Source organism: Gavia stellata, chromosome 2, assembly GCF_030936135.1.
Source record: "Gavia stellata isolate bGavSte3 chromosome 2, bGavSte3.hap2, whole genome shotgun sequence".
Lineage (NCBI taxonomy): Eukaryota > Metazoa > Chordata > Aves > Gaviiformes > Gaviidae > Gavia > Gavia stellata.
The window spans coordinates 107,952,847-107,974,110 of record NC_082595.1 but is presented as its reverse complement, the minus strand read 5'-3'; the positions used below and the strand labels follow the sequence as shown (position 1 = coordinate 107,974,110).

General features: G+C 39.6%; 1 protein-coding gene across 1 annotated transcript in view; it reads left to right on the top strand.

Moving 5' to 3' along the window:
* Positions 1-10,089, top strand: part of LOC104252177 (cysteine-rich venom protein) — a 51,167-nt gene extending 41,078 nt beyond the window's left edge. Inside the window, exon 8 of the mRNA XM_059834685.1 lies at positions 9,962-10,089. Coding sequence (XP_059690668.1) covers positions 9,962-10,089 — 128 coding nt within the window. The remainder of the gene's footprint in view (positions 1-9,961) is intronic.
* The last annotated feature ends 11,175 nt before the right edge of the window (positions 10,090-21,264 follow it).

Sequence of the window (21,264 nt, the reverse complement as noted above, 5' to 3'; positions counted from 1 at the left end):
TTGATTGGGCACTGTGTTACAAAGGCTAATGTGTTTAATACCTAAGTTGTACAAAATGTGATAATTAAAAGAAAATGCCTGCTTATAATAATCCCAGAGGAAGAATTTAAAAACAAATGATATCTTCTGCTTAGAAAGCACACCTTCCACCTGTCTGGGTGAGAAATGGCTTCAGTGAAGTCTAATTCCCATGTTTCTTTTTAGATCAGAAGGTAACACTTTGACGCTCTTGCTTCATTCTTCAAATGGGAACCATTTTGCAGAGGGTGGTCAATCACAGGAAATGCTTTTCTAATGTCATTTGAATTATTGTCATGTTGAATTTATTTCACTTGAGTATTGGGATATACCACTACAGCTGAACTCAGAATTTTGTCATCTAGAAATGTTAACTATCTGCTCAAGCTTTCAGATATATACAGTATTGAAATGTCTATTATATCTTACAGTATGCAGTAAGCCGATTGGGTTTTATTAATGCAGAGTGAAAATTTTTTTACAAAATGAAAGTTAAAGATGTAAACTCAGAGGAGGTAGAAAAAACTTATATCAAAGTAACTGAAAAGACAAATATTCCCATTCTTACAAACTTTCAAACCTGTTATGCCCTGAAAGATTTATCAGCTGGCAGGAAAAATGCTCTGCTGAGGAGTGAAGCACCAGGACTACACATGAAAAGCCTGGACTGTATTTTTCAAATAGAACTTTGTTTCTAGCTTTTTAGCTATAGATTTTATTTTTTGTATATTCGATCAAATTTGCATGAAATTCCAGTTTTCAAGCAGAGCTACCTAAAAGTGCCTTGCTAGCATTTGTCTTTTCAGAAGCATCGAGTGATTTAGTGGATTGAATACTATTGACATGGAAGGCTAATTGTATCTGGGAACTGTCATCTTTTGACTTTGAAAGTAATGCTAAATAGATTTATTCCAAGGGACAAATTTGATTGTACAATCTGACAATCGAAAATGTGCAGTAGTATTTTAATCAAATTTAATTCTGGTGCTAGAAATGTTTTATGTTTCCAGTTGTAGCACTTTTTTGGGGAGTCCCAGAAAGATCTTGTTTCTGCATGTAAGGACAAGATAACTCCTCAGAGACCAAAGATATCCTTTCAGTTTAAGAATTTATTCTTCAATAATGTGAGTGAAATCCCTGCTTCTACCTCATGCAAGCATGGGAAAACAAGCTAAAGACTGAATAGCTGAATGACATGAAGTCTTTGGTGTGATAGGATATGTCTTGTTGATTTATATCATGCAATACATGACTATGTATATGACTATACAGTACTGAAATAAATGATCAATCTAGATGCAACTCATCCAGTACCAGGAGCATTATAGTCACCAGATCACATGCTCTTGGTGTTTTCACAGGCTGAATAGACCTAAGAGTTAAGATTTCTTAGCCCAGGCACAGTGCCACCATAATGTAACTATGAAGCCCATTGGATTCAAACTCACATCTCTGCATGGCAATGCTGTGCTACCATTTTTGTTAGTATCAGTTTGGGAATCGATACGTCAAGCTCATTACCTTGTGAGCTCATGAATGAATACAGCACATTGCATAGAATAACCCAACAGCTTTTGGTCTGAACTCCGAAAACTTAGTCTTGCGTTGCTATCATGCAAGTGAAAAGAGAATTCACTTTTCCTCTTTGGTTTAATCTCCCTAGAGGTAGGCTGAAACTGCATGGCTGGGCATCTAAAAAATAAATAACTTATCTTGATCCAACAGTAGCTTGATTGCCACCTTCTGATAAGTGGACTCATGCTTTATATTTGTTCATGAACACTTTGCTGTGAATATTAACCCTAAGATCTTTTGGCTGGGTGTAAAAGTCACATGGTACATTTATGTTCTCTGGTTGATTGAGCTCCAATCTTAGTGGAAAGTCTTTCCTGTGTTGTAAAAATGATTAATGCTTCTAGCTATGCTTATACTTCTTAGCACCTAAATTCAGAGGAAGTCAAACTCAACCTCAAAGGTAAATGCTGGCAAGAGCATCGCTACATCAAGCCTTTTACCATGACGTTATACGCTGTGACATGTGTGTTGGAATACTACTGCAAACCAGTGTGGAATACTCATAAAATGTGAACATAAAAGGGGTGTCACACACAAAGAAAGATGTTTGAAAAACTTCATATTTTCCAGTGTTTTGGCAAGCCTTTCCCAGGCCCTCTCTGCAGGGCTGAATTTTAGTTGGAAATTTAGCCCCAAATGAGGGTTATAAGTGGACGTGCTTGTGCCCAGTTACAGACTACAATGTATAGAACTTGCTCCTCAGTGAAGATGAAAGTATTGGAGCTGCTGCACTATTTATAAATGAAAGAGTTACACTAAAGCATCTACAAAGAAAACTAAGACTCTTTCTGGACCCCCATCATTATTCTTTTTATTGTTATCATTATTTTCCCTATAATAAACAGCAACTTCTGACACTACAGACTCACTCACACAGGACTATATAGCAAGTAAATCCACTGACTTCAGCAACATAAACCCAACATAAATAAAAGGGAGATCAGATCAAAAATCTAGAGGCAATTTCAGGTGTTAAATAATGAACAGGATATGAATAATGCTATAAATGTCACCTCTTCCAAGCCATCGTTCTAGGAACAAGAAATATTCGTTCTATTCAGTGAAAGAAGAATGAAATGCCAGTTGTTTTTCCAGGACCCTGGTAACTCGTTATTAATTCTTTGAGATGTGAATCCATCCTTCGGTTCCTGCCATAAGTAAAAGCTCGTAACTCATTCTTCTCACCTAACATCAACATGTTTATTTAATCACTTAGCGGAGGTGGATTGGTGGATTGTTTATATATTTGTTGTGTATTTATGGTTGTAACAGGTGTTATCCCAATAGTTTCCCTGTCAAGCAGGATTTCCTAGATCTCTGCCACTGATCTGTACTGCTCACATTGTGGATATTTCTCAGAGACCAGCTCTAAGGTTTATTATGTTTGACTTTTTTATTACGTCTATTTTCCTTGCTTGCTTCAGTCCATTTTAAGATAACCCATTGAGCTCAAAGTTAGTCTTCCTTGGGATTTTGCCACATCTTTACTCCTTACCAACTAGAAAGACATGATTTCCTGTATATCCTCAACAATACAAAGATATGTAACCTCTGTTTCTTCTGACATGTAGAAAAAATATCCCATGAATATGAGTGGGTTTCAGACCGGCTGTGTACGTACTGTGGTATTTGCTTCTATAAGGCATTTTAACAGCCAGAGGGCAATAGCCAATATTATTTCATTAAGGTTTTGTTTCTGTCTAGTTGTAAGGTGTAACTTGAGGGTGAACATCACCATTTACTGGAGCCATTATGATGCTGATTTGATGAGGAAACAGGGAGCAGAAAAGGAATGGAGACAACTGTTGACGTGTTCAGTGCTCCACTCCGCAATATCAGCTCCCAATACGGATGATGCTTGCTTGAGCAGGACACTGATGTGTCCCTACTGAACAAATCAATGGGCTTTTTTTATACAAGGAGGCAAAGATGAAGGAAATGCTGCAAATTCAAGAGATCTTGAATAGAGAAATCAAAAGGGGGTTGATCCATCTGTTACAAGAAACACACAACTTTATGCCACTTATGCTTCCTGCTTCAATGCAAGGTGGAGTCTTCTCTCTGTACGAGATAGTGGTGCCCGTGCACTATCGTACACTCATTTGCACAGTTTCAGCACATTCCACTGTATTAGGTACCAACTAAAATAATCTGTGTGGCAGGCTTGACTTTGCAGCAGTTCTGTATCTTGCTTACATACCACATTGCACCACAAACTTTGTGCAACAGAGATTAATGGATTTTGGGGTTTGTTTTTTGTTTTTTCTCTGTAGAAATGGATCTACTAGCTGCGATCATTTTCCTGGCTGCTTTTCTACACCAATCTGATGGACAGGTAGGAGCATTCGTCTATTCAAGAGCTGTATCTGAGCACAGTGTTAGATATCTGACGTGACATAGTCTGGTTTAGTGATCTCTAGAGCTTTACAATTCAGGGTTGAAATTATTGTTAACATGTTAACATAAGACAATAAAGATAAACTCTCATTTTTCACATATTTTTGCATTAAAATATTTCTTCTGCCTATCAAAATATTCTTCTCTTCACAAGAATAATTTTAAAAATACATTTCCCCAAAAAATATGAACGGAGGCTATTCTGAAATAGTTTATCTAAGTGTCAGGAATCTAACCTTCACCTCTCCTTAGAAAGAATTAATCTTGTAAGATGTAGATATCTACTGCGTAGGCACTTGAATGTGAGCTATTTATCAAGATCTGCTTATTAATGAATGAAAAGAAATAAGTACTTCAGGGATGCCAATCATTCCTTTTTTCAATAAATCTCAGGTGAACTATGTCCTAAGTTGCTTGTTTCCTTTACCTGAGTAAAGCAACAGCCTAAAATAACTGGCTGAGATGTTATTTCTACCACTGTAAATGTCTTAAGTTAAACAAGATGTATGACACCTCTTGGGGTAGGTTCAGTTGCCCAAACAGAAGTGTCTTAGTGCAGCTTGAGACTCTCCAGAGTATCTAAGTCATTCATGGGTGGCTGTACAGACAGCTATACCATTCTGGAGCAACAGTTTGAGGCTAGATAGGGCTCTCTGGGCATTTCAAATGGCATTAGGTGGTATTTTAAGCCACTGACTACAGCCTTTTAAAAGTAGAATTGAGCTCTGAAGGCAAAGCAGCTGGATTCATTCATATTACTTGGACATTTCAGAATTTAGTCTCTTTCATTTTATGCTTTTCTCATTGATCATAACGGCAAACTGAGATGACTTTTAGATATTTACATCTACGTTATAGATATCTAAAATTAAATAAGATGAACCAGTGCCTAGAAAAGAGACTGTCACCCCAATGGCAGAACTCATCTCACTGACTCAAAGTATTAGTTGTTCAGATCTCTGTCAGGCTCTCTCTACAAACAAAGGAAGGAGAAAGAGGTACTTGTAGAGAATGGTTCTTCCAGTCCTAAAAAGGAGTTCAGATTTTGTGGGATGAGCTACCTCTGCCCTCTCCAGTGATGACAAAGAGAGTGAAGGTATCTAGTTTAGACTGAGATGTCTCATTTTCAGACATTAAGTGGGAAGAATCCTTCCCTGAGGGACGTTTTAGTCTGAAAATTCCATCGTAAGCATTGCAACTCTTTTTCTTTGCAAGGATTCATGACCTGACATCACTATGTAAGAGACAATTGAAATAATTCATTGCTTTCTTGACCTTAGGTACTTCAGAAGATGGTCTGCAAACAGACCTAAGTTTTCATCCAGCTTCACATACTTCCAAAGCTTACAAGTGACAAGAGCTAAAGACTTTTTTTAGTGCACACAAGAGGTCAAAGCTAGTCTTGAGATTTGGTTCCAGAGCTAAGCTTTCTCCATGTTTGGTGTGGAGACATATGAAGGTAGAATTCCTACCTACAAATTTCATTTAGGGTCATGACTCCTAATGAAAAGTGCAGTTCAAATCAAGGAAGGAAGAAAAAAAAAATCAGCAATTATAATAATAGAAGAGCCAATAAAAGAAAGTTGGAAATTTCCAAGAAGCTTTACTTTGACAAGAAGCTCATAATTTATGTTGCTTATTAACATTCTGATAACTGGAACCTTCATTGTTATTGTTTTCCAGGGTTTTCAGTATAAACAAATGGACACTTTCTCCTTTCCTCATTTTAAGTTTCAAAACCAAAAACAGATCCTTGAGCAACACAATGAAATACGGAGATCTGTAAATCCCACAGCCAGGAACATGCTGAAGATGGTAAGCTATGCATTGCAACTAGCCTGCTTTCCACATCATTAGCAAAGATTTTAGCCTTCTAAACAACCCACGCTCAGTGAACAGAAAGGGCAGGAAAGGTGCTCTGGGATTGAGATGAAGAAATCAGAATTTTATCCCTTTGTTTCTGCAGGCTTCATGCTTAATTTTGCACACCTTGATGCTGCAAGCACTTGTAAAATCATTGCAAAGGTCTCAGGATAGGCCACAAGTGCTATTCCAAACTTCTCTCCTAACCAACAAGTCTTAGTTTCTCCACTCAGAAAAACTCAATTAAGCGACATAGGAACTGTTCCATACTTAGGGTTATTTGTCTACAGGAACCATGAAGACAGGTTTGCTCCAATCACATATATTTATTGCCATCAAACCTACGTTAACATAGCCTGCACAGTGAATCACAAGTTCTTGCCTTATGTTTGCTCATTGCAACAGACAGCAGCTGCAAGCCTTTTTAGGGAAAGCATTTAAACCGGGGATAAGGTACAAAATGCAGTGATGGCTCACAAATTATGGATAACACTCTTTAGTCTGTGGGATAAGCAGCTCCCTTAGAAGAAGAGAAACACATGCCTTGGGTGAAGGAAAGAGTGTGTAAAGCAAAGGTGGAGCAGGAGCACCAGCAGCAGCATGCTTCTGAATCTCAGTCAGGAGGGCAAAATACACCTGGGTCTGCATTGCCATTTGTCCTCAGCTGAGCTTGCTTTGCCCATCACTGCTCCCATCCCTGTCACCCCTGATGTTCTTTGTTACCCCCATCCCATGGGTAGATAAGCTGGTCAGTGCTTTATGGTTAAGTCTGCATGGTAAGACTTGCAAACATTCCCCATGTTCAAAGTCCAGCTGGTGTCTATCACTACATCTCAGCTGCACCTGGGCTGAAAATGAGTTTTATATCATTTATCACACTGCACCCTGCAAAGTTAACTCAGACACATAGGCAAAAGAAAGCAACAGTATGTTATAAAAGTCCTATTCATCACGACCGCCTGGAGAACAGGACTGCGTGATACTGGGCAGAATAAACTGCTCTGCAGTTTTAAGAGCTGCAGAAATGCGGTGCCCATGCCCCAGTAGTGTAAACTGGCATGACTCCTCTGCCTTCTGTTGAGGACCACAGGAGCATTCAGCGCACAATGCCCAAGTCACTCCCCATTTTTTTTCTTCTCATGGACTGCACTAACCTATCTGTGACCTAGATACTTCTTCCTTTGTGTCTTTCAGGTGTGGAGTGAGAAAGCTGCCAAAAACGCTCAGAAATGGGCAAATAAGTGTGCGATGAAAGTCAGTCCAAAAGATCAGAGAGTCATCAATGGTACATGACAAATGTAGAGGCTAAGCTGATGGGTTAATGACAATTTGCAGACAACCCCTGTGCATGTGAACTAGAAATAAGGATAATTTTCAATCTGTTGGAGAGTAACTTTTTAGGATTATTAAACCCAAAAACATCATCTTTGTCAGAGAAATACCTTGAAAGACAAATTGCTGGAACTTGAGAGAGAGGAATGCTGTGTAGTTGCCCTATTTTTGTACCTTACTTTAAGTGTCCGCTTTTGGCTCCTCGTGAAGACAAGACAGTGCAATAGATGACTGTTGGTATGAATAAGTACAGACATTTTTGTGTAACATTTTGTAGTCAAATAAGTATCTGTGACTGAAAGCTCACCAAAATTAGAGTAACATTTCCTGCAGCTTTCATAGGATCAGGTGTACTGTCCTCTTCTTAAAATCACAGGGCACATAGGTTGGCATGGTATAGATTTTTTAAGGCGGTAGCTACAACCCCTCTGTCATACCTCCCACCCTACAGCTTGCTTTTCTCCTAACTAATACAATGGACTTGCTTCTACTTCAGGTATCACCTGTGGTGAGAATGTTTTGCTGTCATCTAACCCAAGAACATGGGCTGACGCAATTGGAGTCTGGTACAGTCAGTCTTCCAATTTCAAGTATGGATTTGGAGCAACCACGAAAAATGTCAATATCGAGAGCTATACTCAGGTATGGAGAATTGAAACAAAGTGCAGTGCTACACTAGAATTACAGGAGTACACTTAAGGGAGCTGGGAGATATTTATCATCAGAAAAAAAAAATTGTCACTGTCATCAAACCATTATCTATCACTCACCTTCTGATCCAAAGAAGAATGATAAATTCAAACTTTTTTCTATCTAATTCTGAGGCAAGGGAATCAGTATTTTGGGAGAGCTGTCCAGAAGAGAAATATTATCCTGTAGAAATACCTTTAATTTAGAAATAAACATTTTCTATATAGGGATTGAAATTTCTGTTTAAGAACTGTCAAAGCAAAATATCTATGATGAAAATATTTGAATTTAAACTTCAGTGTCGTGCCAGAAACTGTGTTCAAAAACATTTGGAAACTGGAGGACCTGGTTAACTCATTTTTCTATTTTTTCTTTCTGACAGCTAAACTGTAAACTTAAAAGCTAAATAGACAAAACAAAACAAAAAATTATCTTCTGGTTCTTCTATTTTGTGAGCTCTTTGATGAGAAGTCAGTAAAACATGACTCTGAAATAATGTGTTTATTTTTTATTCTACAGCTAATCTGGTACAACAGCTACCAGATTGGATGTGCAGTTGCCTACTGTCCTAGGAACCAGTTCAACTACTTTTATGTTTGCCAATACTGTCCTCCGTATGTCCTGCCTTTTTACTCATTTAAGATGTGATAATTCTGGATATGTTTTCAAAAACTCCTGTGGTCCATTGGTCATGTGTAGGATAAAATTATTGCAGTTTATTCTAACCATTTATAATTTTGAAAATACCAATGTGAATTGCAGATTTAACATAAGGTTGAATAGTAATGTTTATTATATTTGACATTGAAACAGATATTAGGGAAATTTTAGCATATGAACAAAGAAAGGTCTATGTCTGTCAGAATCGGGCATCATGCACAACTCATCCTATAACTTTGACCACAAACAAGAAAGTCAGATGCAAAGTGAAAGCCAACAGCAAATGAATATTCACAGAGGTAAAGAGCACATCTGAAACAGCTGCATGTCAGAAGGTGGCTGCTGAGGTTATTTCCTTATAAACCACAATCACCTGACAGCCATTAAAAAAGCACTAGGAAGCACGTAAGATTTTTTTTTAACTGATAATGCTATACAAATGCAAATATATCGATTAATTTTCTTTCTCTAAACCTCATTGTCCCTCCTAGTTACAATCAAAGTTCTTGTATTCTATGAATACATGAAACTAAAACATGACTGTCTATGAAAATAATTTTATCCAAAAACTTCTTGATGCTTTTCGTTGCAATAAGTAACATGAACTTCTGTTAATGGCTCAGAGCTGCACTTTGATCTTATTTTGTGTTGTATTTCTTTCGGATTTCAGAGGAAATAACGCAATGCAAATAGCTACACCTTACAAAAGTGGACCAAAATGTGCAGACTGCCCTGGCCACTGTGACAGAGGGCTTTGCAGTAAGTACATGTATTCTCTTCCTTACAACAAACATTGCACTACCTCAGATAATAACATTGTTCCTTTGTAGCATTTTACTTTTCGTAGTTAGTTCTTGCTAATCTGGAGGAAAGATCCTAGAACTACCCCTTTCCTTTCCTCCCAGAAATAACAGTGGTTAAATATCCCACCAGAACAGGCACAATCTTGAGCAGGGGGGTTGGACCAGATGACTTCCAGTGGTCCCTTCCAACCTCAACCATCCTGTGATAAGGGATAAACTGTGTTGCTGTTGAGCAGTAGGTGCATTATCGCACCGTCAATCTGCTGCCCTCTTCCGGAAATCTCAAGACAAAATGTCTTGATGTACATCTATATCTAAGGGCACGAACAGATTGTCAAGCTTCACACGTCTGTATGTACATGAAGATCTGCACAGGCCCCCAGGTTCTGCAGACTTCCACGTGGAGCAAGTCAAAATGTACAAATAGATTGGAACTGTAAGATACCCCCTTTCTGCCTGCATCCCCTCTTCTGTAATATTCAAGCAATTTTAACAGCAAAGCAAAAGTACAAAGACTGTATAGACACGAAAATTTGTAAGTTTTGAAAAATGCACAAGTATCAGACCAGGACTTGCTTTTCAACTAATATTTCATGGTTTTGTTTCAATCTCTTGTATTTTAGCCAATCCTTGCAAGTATCAAGATTTCTTTGGAAACTGCAAAAATCTGAGAGCCTTGTTTAGCTGTAACCATTCACTGGTGAAGGAGAAGTGTCCTGCTACCTGTAGATGCACCACTCAAATCATATAATATCCTGGTGGATGTCATTATAGCTGCTGTGAGACTTACTAGTTAGGAAAGAGTAGAACTCACTGTGAAGTGTATTCACCCTCAGTGCATCAGCTCCGATTGACCTATAGGCAACATTTTTTTTTCTGAAATCTCACCATTGTTTCAGTCCTAAATAAGTCTAGTAGCTCAAATAACCTGATGTTGTTTTAGGCTTTATAGAAATCATGCTTAAGCTACTGATGTGTTACTTTATGGTTTTCCATGCAGTGGATTTTCCACTGATTCATTTCTTTTTAATGGGAAACACACTTTTAAAACACTTTAGGTTTTTTGCAAAGTATGTTAAATTCCACTTAACTTTTTTCTGTTACCTTTTCTTTGATGATAAATGGAATGTATTCCTGCTAAATAAATACATGATTTACCACTGGTTCACAAACAGAGTTTTTCATTGACGTTATTTATAATACTTTTTTTTTCATTTGGAAAATTCCTTATGGATATTTCAAGATTCTTTGATACTTTATGTGAGTGGGGATGAGACCAGAAAAGAAAGACAAACCAAAAAATGATGCATTTTTTTGTACAGTCAAAATAAGAGGCATACATCGAATCTGCCCAATTTTACCCTGTGGCCTAAACACGAATCTTCTGATACATGTGGGTATGCAGGTGATAAATGATAATTTTTTTCACATGGCACCAACAGTCAAGAAATAAGAAGCTTTTTAAAAGCATTCATACAAAGAAAGAGGTACAGATATCCCTTCCCATCCTCTCTATGAGTAAGTAAGTCTCCCACTCGCTTGGGATTAATATTGCAGCACGTAGAAAAAAAAATACAGCTACCAAAAAACCCCCAAAGGCAGTGGATCCAAGTCCCCCAAAACCCCCATCAAAATAGCTGATTTTCTCCAGAGCTTCCTAGGAACCCTCTTAGTGCCAATTCCTAGCAGTGCACACCTCTAGGGTCTCTCCGAGAGGATTACGTTCAGCTGAAGGCCTTAGATGTGCCTTCTCCCACCTCTGTTTGCAGGCAGGCCACCAGCTCCTGCCTTAGGGGACGTTCAGCTGGATCTGCTGCACTTGGTTGCAGTGTCGTGTTACTTCGTGTATCGCTTCTAATGATGCATTTCCTTGAGGAAGGGTTTTCATTTCACATCTTTCCAGGCCCTTTACAATGCGGGGTATGACTTCAAAGGACCGTGTACCTCTGCTGACCCAGAACTGAGGGCTTAGGTTTGGTACCTGTCAGTGGCCGTGGTTCCGTGGAGAAACTTTCTGACCCATTTAGTGAGGAGCATTATCACAGTCGTGCCTCTGACTGACACTGTTATTACATTGATAAAACAGCATTTCAGAATCATCTTACAGCTTTTTTATTTACATGTTACAGCTTTTATCTCATCTTTGCATTTCTAACTTTAATAAAAAGGTAGATAGAGAGGAAAGAGAAGCTCTTCATGCTGACACATTATAAACTTTGATAAATATTAAAAACCAGACATCTGGAACAGCATCTTCTCACTGAGCAGAGAAGCACCTTTCCGCTAACCTTCCTCCTGACACTTGTCCTACACCTCTGTGGAGCAAGTGATACATCCTGGTGCCATGAAGGATGATGCACTAGGATGTCCCACTGGACCACCAGCTGCTCCTCAAGATGGGTGCTGGTCTCCCATAGGTCTTGAGTCACATATACCAGCCCTGAGCAGGACTGATCCCACTTACCACCCTCTTTTGCTATTTTAGACCATTTTCCATAGGACTGCAATTCTGGTTAAAAACACAAGAGGGTGAACCATACCCAGACATTCCACTGCATCGGTTTTTCATTTTGCTACCTGTATGAAGGGCTGCTTCTTTTACTAGAAACTGAAGCTCTGGGCCTGCCCTGACCTGTTTTTAACATTAGCCTGCACTGAGTTTCTTAGATAACATTGGATAAATAAATAAGCACTACATACAGAAATAGTTTAGTAGCACTTTCTTCCCCTCCATTGTTTCATCCTGTCTCTGTTGGCCAAATTACTATCATATAAAAACAAGTTATACTATCCAATTAAGGGAATTTATATTCCGTTATATCAATGGCTAATTCTGGTACCCTTGATTTTCTACCTGCTTGAAGCTCAGTTTCAACATCATGACTGTATGCCACTATTTAAGGTACCTACGACCACAGCCATACTTGTAGAAAGTGTAAATCGTACCAAAGCTGGGTAAAAATTTCCTGAGAAACCTGTGCTTTCCTCAGAAAATACTATTCTATAAAACCCCAGTTCTCTTACAGGAGGATACGTAATTTTGGCAAAACTCCCAGGTGTTTTCCAAGATATGGGGGACGAGTGGCTGGAAAGCTGAAAAGGACCTGGGGGTGTTGGTCGACAGCCGGCTGAAGATGAGCCAGCAGTGTGCCCAGGTGGCCAAGAAGGCCAACGCCATCCTGGCCTGGATCAGAAAGAGTGTGGCCAGTGGGAGTAGGGAGGGGATCGTGTCCCTGTACTCGGCGCTGGTGAGGCCGCGCCTCGAATTCTGTGTTCAGTTTTGGGCCCCTCACTCCAAGAAGGACATTGAGGTGCTGGAGCGTGTCCAGAGAAGGGCGATGAAGCTGGTGAGGGGTCTGGAACACAAGTCTTATGAGGAGTGGCTGAGGGAGCTAGGGTTGTTTAGCCTGGAGAAGAGGAGGCTGAGGGGAGACCTTATCGCTCTCTACAACTACCTGAAAGGGGGTTGTGGGGAGGTGGGTGTTGGTCTCTTCTCCCAAGTGACGAGTGACAGGACAAGAGGAAATGGCCTCAAGTTGCACCAGGGGAGGTTCAGGCTGGATATTAGGAAAAATGTCTTTACTGAGAGAGTGGTGAGACACTGGAATAAGCTGCCCAGGGAAGTGGTGGAGTCACCCTCCCTGGAGGTATTCAAGGAGCGTGTAGATATGGTGTTGTGGGATGTGGCTTGATGGGCATGGTGCTGTGTGGTGTTTGGGTGGGTTGTTTTGGTGTGGGTTGCAGTGTGTTTTGTGGTTTGTGGGTGGTTTGTTTTTTTTTTTTTAGGTTGGACTTGATGATCTTACAGGTCTTTTCCAACCTTAGTGAATCTGTGATTCTGTGATTCTGTGATTCTGTGGGTTGTTCAGTCTGGAGAAGAGGAGGCTGAGGGGAGACCTCATCGCTCTCTACAGTCACCTGAAAGGGGGTTGTGGTGAGGTGGGTGTTGGTCTCTTCTCCCAAGTGACAAGTGATAGGACAAGAGGAAATGGCCTCAAGTTGCACCAGGGGAGGTTTAGATTGGATATTAGGAAAAGTGTCTTCACTGAAAGTGTTGTCAGACACTGGAACAGGCTGCCCAGGGAGGTGGTTGAGTCACCATCCCTGGAAGTATTTAAAAGATGCGTGGATGAGGCGCTTGGGGACATGGTTTAGTGGTGGACTTGGCAGAGTTAGGTTTACGGTTGGACTCGATGATCTTAAAGGTCTTTTTCAACCTAAACAATTCTATGATTCTATGATTCTATATTTTCCAAGATTTAATTTCTGCTTACAACCAAGGAGATGGGGGTTAAAACTCCTTCCATCCACACACTTTCTTTTTCCTCCCTCTCTCTCTGGCCCAATGAATATTTAAAGAGGAATTATTTTATTATCAGAGATTTCTGAGACACCTCCCTCCCCAAAGAACCAGCTTCTGTGCTCTGGATATCCAGCTATGGTGTTTGGGCATGGCAGCAGCAGCAGCTGGAAGAGATACTCTGCACCACGAAGTGCCACCCTGGAGCATCACCCATCCTGCGGGGCTACTGCAGGGTACCCAGGCATTAACCGTCTTGCTTTCATAGGGGATTTCAAAAGATTCTGCCTCCCTGTTGATGTGGAATAGAAGAAATAGCAGGTGGGATGAAATGCCACCTAGATGATCCTCTTTCTCAGCACAGACTTCAAGGAGAGCTTGGGTCACTCCACTTAGTTGTTCATGTCCCTGGAAAGGCTGAGATACTTCCGAATATGAGTTTCCCATATGCAGGTGAGGTAAAAGCAACATGACATTCACTGAGATCCAGCGTGTCAAATAACATTTTTCTGCATTCTCTGACTGCATTTTCACAAATTTATTTTTTATACTGATGCCCTGAGAGTTATTTCCTTTATGGGACTAGCATATGCTTTTTGGTATGTGCTGAAGTTACATATGCAGAATTGTGCTGCTTTTTAAGTGTAGTTCAGGGGAGAAACTAATAACACCGAGAATTTCTTACAATTTCAATTCTGGTTCCAGCTATACTCACAAGAAGCACATATGCTAAGAGATGATAAGAGCAACTACTATGGTACAAGTCTAAGACTTATCTGTGGAGAATGATGTAAGAGCTCTTAAGCAGTTAACTTACATGACAAGGACTTTAAACACAGAGTTTTGAAAAAATGTTATGAAGTAACTTTAACAGTCTTATGGCTTGCGAAGGAAGAACATTTTTAATATCTAAAATACGCCAACTGCAGTAGTCACTTTATCTAATTTAGCTATCTGGGAATCAGCCTCTGGGCTAAGAAAAATAAAAGGTCTTTCACTTCCAGTATCCTAAAGTCTTGCTGAGAGTCATGGGCCTAAATCTTCCCTGTTTTTCTCCATCTATGGATATGATAGAGAGAACAACTCTTCCATAAATCTTACCTCACTCATATCCTTAACATATCACACCTACAATAGCAGCAGGTTAAGCAGCTAAAGCTAAGACTTTATACTAAATGGAAATACTTTATACTTTATATTAAATGGAAAGCAAGGGTTGGAAACCTTGACATGCCATTAGAAATTTGTGTTGTCAGAATACCAAATTAATGTCCAAGAAACAAAACTGTAGCAAGATGCCTGAGCAAGACCAAGCAGCAAAGGGCCATCAGAGCTGGGACAGGATGATGATGTTCCCCACCCCTGGGCTGCTCCTCACTCCTCTAAGCCAGGCTGCCAAAAATCGGATTCCTCTAAGTGTAAGGGCCACATTTAAACTGTGAAAAACAGGAGACGGACTTTCTCATTAAGAACCTACTTGACAGCTACTGTCTCCGCTCCGGGCTGCAAGCAAGACATTTAACCTCCATGCATCGGTCTCACCGACTGCACCACAGAGATAAACTGACATAGTCAGGGCAAGGAAGATTAATTAGTGAACACTGAGAAAAAGAGCCTATGAAGCACTAAGACCTGTTACTTATACTATCACATTCAGTAGCCACACCTCCAGTATAATTATATCTCAGTTTAACCACAAGTCAAGGGGACACAGGGCACCAGGAGATACAAGTGAGGAAATGACACTCCCTCCCATGCTGACCCACCAGTAATGTCTGAAGGTTCATGGGCTGGTCACTGGGATCAGTCGTGTGGGCTTGGGTCTGCGCAATGCAGCCATGGGGTTGTTCCCTAAGACTAACGAAGACATGCTGACACCCATGTCAATAACAAGTCTTGAAGAAAGGCAATTTTTAGGAAAAGTTGAGGTAGCAGATTGGCATGGAAATACTGCTGCATACATTAAGAAAAATGCCCATGTTAACTATTCATTCTGTTAATGATGGGCAACCCAGTGCTCAACACATGTGTAAGTGAAAATGGCTCTTTAAAATGCTTATCATCAGAATTCGGGGTTTTTCCGCAGTAATGAATGATCATTTCAAGCCAAATGTCACTTTTCTCTTTCTGTTTTGCATCATTAACACTCCTTCTCTGCTTTCTTCTCTTCTCCCACTTCTGCATAAAGCAATGGAAGTAAAGAAGCAAACCCAAGCTGCCAAACTAAAATCAAATTAAGGCTTTTATTTGTTTTGTTGACAAATTTTGAATGGAACACAAGGGGTTTTTTTATTTTATTCATTGACTTTAAACCACCAATTTTTATTTTAGGGCATGTATAACCTTTCACCTACCCTCTTCAAACAGTACTTTTCCCAATGTAAACATATTCCAGAAACTTATACAGAAGATAACAAAGGAAGTATATGCTAAACCATTGTATTTTTATGTAGTGATATACACCATTCTTTGTGCAGACACTTATGACAACCCAAGTTTTCCACAAATTGATTCCTGGATGGTGAAAAACTGCTTATTTTGGCAAAAGTTGAAAGGTAGCCCTTGTGATTTTTGTACAGGATTGTAACACAGAGGAGTAAGGAAGAGTTTGTAAGCACTACTGCTTCTGAAGCATGGAAATTACACAAAACCAGTAATTTCAAAGCAAGAATGGATTCACTTTTTGTGCAGATGTGGCTGTGCAACTCTGGCCCTATGATGGAGGAGACTTTCCTCCCTCACCCAGCAATGTATCAGAAAACACAAAAATGTCTCCTATTTTTTTGAATTAGACTCCTAACTTAGTGCTTTGATTTTAGGAGTGGTTCCTGTGCAGGTGTCACTATTTCTTATGTCAGGAGATGTTACTCAACATATTGGCTACCACAAGTGACAAAACTCCTTTTTTTTTTTCCTTCTTTTTCTATTGTACAGGGGGTAATGCATTAGTAATGCAAAACTGTCTTTGATTAAAATGAATAAATCTGAAAGAAAATTGAGCTTTTGCATGCACATTTAATATTCTGGAATTTTGTCACATGAGAGAGTTTAATCATTCACTTTAATAACAAGTTGTAGATGTGCTTTGCAGCATCCATCTCTCAGCAAGCAAGCCCCCTTGAAATTTTTTTCACTCCAGTGCTTGAATCTATACATTATTTCCTCAGCCTGATGAGGAGCACAAAATATGATACTGTTCAAGCTCAGTCCAAATGTTAGAATGATTTATGGGAATATTTTTGTCAACTCAGAGGTGTGAAGAATTCTCACCTTCCAACATTTCTGTCCTGGCAGAAGTTCTACTGGACAGAAGCTTATAGCAGCAAAACACGTTCTGCACCAGAGATTCCTTTTTAATATTGGAGACATGTTATCAAAAGATCTCTTTTGCTACTAAAACCTGTGTATCCAGCTAGGAAGGAGCTGGCAGGATGTTTCATTGGTATATGAATAGAGACTTCTCATCTGCAGGTAGACTAACTCAAAGTCAAGTTCTGTTTTCACCACCTTGATCCAGAAGGCAATGAAAGTCTAATGATACTTGTATTCTAGCCATAAATACTTTCAGTAAGTAGAAAAGCCTACTGGTTGGTTGTGACAACAGTGTATATCAGAGCAAGTGAGTTAATATTTGCAAGATCCAGATGAAGATCTGGGAGTAGCTAGTTTGCACACACTATAACTCTTCTGGAAGGGTAAGGATAGTGTTCTTCCTCTTGGTTCAAGACAAAATCTGGGTATTGGAGACAATGGCAGGAAATGAGGCAAACACCTTGTTTCTGAAAGTTTCGTAAATCTGGACACATTTTACTCACAAGCCTTTCCAGATCAAAATCAGGTTTTGAGTCTCCTCCCTGCTGTTTTTTCCAAAGCAGGCACTATTGTTGCAACTTGGTGGTTATCTGGCAGGCTTTCCTGGAATTCTGCGGTTTTGTGACTGTCTGGAGAACTACTGTTGCAGGTTAAAGAGTTTTATTTACCACTTTACATACCCGGAGGAGGAAGCTCAACACTTTAGACTTTCTCCTTCCTCAGGCACCTACACTGAGTGCAGAAATGGTGCTATCTAGTACGCTGTTGTCTCAGCTAACCCTGTTCCTAGGAGAAATTAAAGCAGCCCTTGTTCAAGATACCTATTTATTTTCATTTTATATTAGCCTTTAGCTATAAATAACAGTCACAGGATCGTGTGATTATCTTCAGGATGTGCTAGGAGTAGTTGTGCCTAAAAAGCTTTTTCCAAAGCCCAGTTGAGACAATGGAATGAGTGGGTCTGATTGACACCTTTCGGTGACACAAAAGATGGGACAGGCTTCATTTGCCAAAACATACAACCAAACTTCTCACTTCCATTCACAGTGAATTTTCTGATAAGTCTCCTTAAGCATGGTACTTGACATTGAAAACATAAGAGTACCCTGACCAGGTGTCCTGCAGTCCCAAAGCAGAATTCTCAAAAGACAGACTGATGCTTGGACATCTCTTCATATCATCCTTATCTCAGCCAATTGAGGACAATGTTTGCAGTTAAGGCAATGGAGCTGGAGCATATCAGACAGAGGTCCTGGTGCCACACTTCTTGAGTCTCCCTTGGAAAGGATCCTGGAATAAGCCAGGGCCTGATCCTCAGACTGTGGAGGATTCTTTGCTTCAATTCCTCATCCCTGAAACAGAAATGGTGTTTTCTCAAATGAATAATCTGCTATGCAACTAAACTACTTAAAGTCTGTGAGAATTTCAGGTGGGATTCATCTCACCTCACATTAAAGGCCTGTGGAGTTACTCCTTTTTATATTTGAAAGAGAAACAGAGAGACAGAGAATGAAAAAGTGAGAGAGAAATAAGTAAATTTTACCTGCTTTGGGTAATATGTTGAATTACACCCCTCAAATAGCTATTTCCTTCACCTCTAATAAAGGGAGCACCAGCTCACCAAGATAAATGTAGACATCCACAATGTAAAGGTTCATTTCTGTAGATGCCACATGGAATTAAAAGCTAGGAACTCCCCTTTCTCCCTTTTAGTAATACAAGAAATGTATTATTGCAGAAACCTTAAAGACATTTGAAGTGTGCTACTGTGTGTCCTCTTAGTCTTCTTTTGTTCTAAATAAAAAGAAAACTTTCAATTGTTCTTTCTGGCTCATTGGGTAGAAGGCAAATATGCTGCAGGTGAGTAATGTACCTTCTTTAGATGATGGTAAGTTATTTGTCCAGTTCTAAGCAGCTCAATCTGGAGGTTTTTTGTGGTCAGTGGGGAGGAGGAGAAAATAGTCCAAAACTAGTAGGATGAAGCATAGGCCTGGAGAAGCCTCAGACCATAAAGGGAGTCACAGTGACTAGTTTGAACTAGATGCTTAACAGTTACTCATTTTTCTGTGATAATGTTGGAGGCAGTCAACATGAAGCAATTCTACAGCGGAAAACATGGATATATTAATTGAAAGATGACTGTTAACTACAAAAGTGAGGTTGTAATCAAATGTCACCTTAGGATGCATCACGCATTTCCAGAAAACAGAAGAGCTAATGCTATCTTATGTGATATTGGTGAGAATTCATTCGAAATTCTGTTTATAACTCTGGTTATTTGTCATTAAGTGAGCTGAAATTAAGCTCCAAAGGAAGAAATATTAACATGCTCAGGAAAACAGTCTACAATATCAGAGAAAACCAAAGAGTCCTCTTGATTAGAAAAAGCAAAAGCTGAAGGGGGATATGATTACTCTCTGCAAACATCAGAAGGGTTAAAAAAAATGTAAGAGGTGCTTGAGCTACCAGATATTTTCATCACAAGAACAAGATACATACACTGTATGAATAAATTTAATGATGAAATCAGTTTCTAAGCATTAAAATGGGAAAGATTAGCAGCAACCTTCCAAGTGAATGAAGAAGGACATAAAAAAACTTTACAAATAGAGGGCAAAACATTTATGGAAGTGATTATGTGATAAGCTACCTACAATTCCAGGAAGAGTCCTCAACGACCTAAAAATTCCCTGTGTTCCTAAACAGACAAATGCTGGGTGATTGAAGAGGTAAAAAATGTCAGTCACAATAAATAATGTGCTGGAAGCAGCCATCGTGCTTCTTCCACAGATCGTAGCAGCTGGGTATTCATGAGGAAATCAGCTCACAAATGGGAAAGGAGAGAGGAGGCAGTGGAAGAAAAATAAATGGATAAAGAACCAGGAGGGAAAAGTGAAATGAAAGCAAGCAGTTTGGAGACAAACCATGAGATAAGGGAAAGGCCATCCAAAAATGTAGAAAGTTTGCTGGACAGGCAAAAATCACCAGAAGTATGAATGACCATCCAAGCCTAGAATTTCATAACAGGCATCAGGGATGTTTTAGGGCACTGAGGGCACTCATAGGCTTTAATGGCCCTGACCAGCCTCCCTTGGAGCCTCTCCCATCACCTACCCACAGCCCCAGAAGCCCCATTTTGGCTCACCATGTCTCATCTCAGTGTACCTGTCTCTAGTCTTGTTTTTTGCCCTGCCTCCTGGATGGGCCTTGGACCATCAATAAACATAAGGATGGGTGCTTTTGAAACACAACAACAATCCGGACCATTTTGACATAATATTGACCATAAGTATGTCGAAAACCAAGCTTAAATCTTTGGAGTTCACTTTATTCCAGTAGCTTCACACTAACAGTCATTGCAGATCTAGCTAGACAGATCAGTTGAACAAACCAGTATGAAAGATTTTTGTCCAGCCTTACATGAGTTATTTAATGCCGGTAAGCATTTGTTTTAGATGTACCTGGAAAGTGTCTAAGAAGAATGTGGCATCTAATGAGCTATGGCATGAAAACTTGTATCTTTCACAGGTTGGTATGAACACTTCAGAGATTGGACTTTACTGAAATTATTTTTCCTTGTATGCCCATATTTATTGGCTCTCAATTCGTTGTAGTAGCTCCAGTCTTGGCTTGTCCCGGAAGGGGTGTTGTATTTTAGATAGTAAGTTGGGTTGCAGTTGTTCATTGAATTTGTTCTTGGCCCATTGTAAGGAAATAATAAATTCATCTTGTCAGTTCAATAGCACAGGACTACTTCTGGGTATTCAGTGATTTAGTACCTACTTCCTGGTAACTAAAAAACAGCCATGTAAGTTAATTATGAAGGTCACAAATCATGTCTTCCATTTGGTCAGCATTCAAGCTACAAACAAAGAAGTCCCTACTTTCCTGATATTCAGACAACTGAAGGACATGTTAGTTGTGCATAGGAAAAACAAGAAATATGGGAGTTTCTTGTAGGAAATTTTTTTTGTATACTGATTGTTCTACCTACCTTTGCAACTTGTGCCAAGGTTGCACTCATCAGAATTTGTGGATCAGTGTTAACACATGTAAAAACAGCAAAGTTTTTGTTGGTTTTTAACTTTTGATGTGTCTCAGAGTTTACAGCACTCACCAAAATCAGGTATTTACCACTTCTCTGTCTTGACAAATCTTCATGGAGGTCAGACCAATTATTTCATGCATCACCACTAAACAGCACCTTGCTGCTGTGCGACTAAGAACGTTACAGCTCGTCCTCTGAGAGGCTGATGTTTAGCTAAATGATGAAAGTGCCACACATAGCAGGAGGTCTGGGATCAGCTCCCTGGA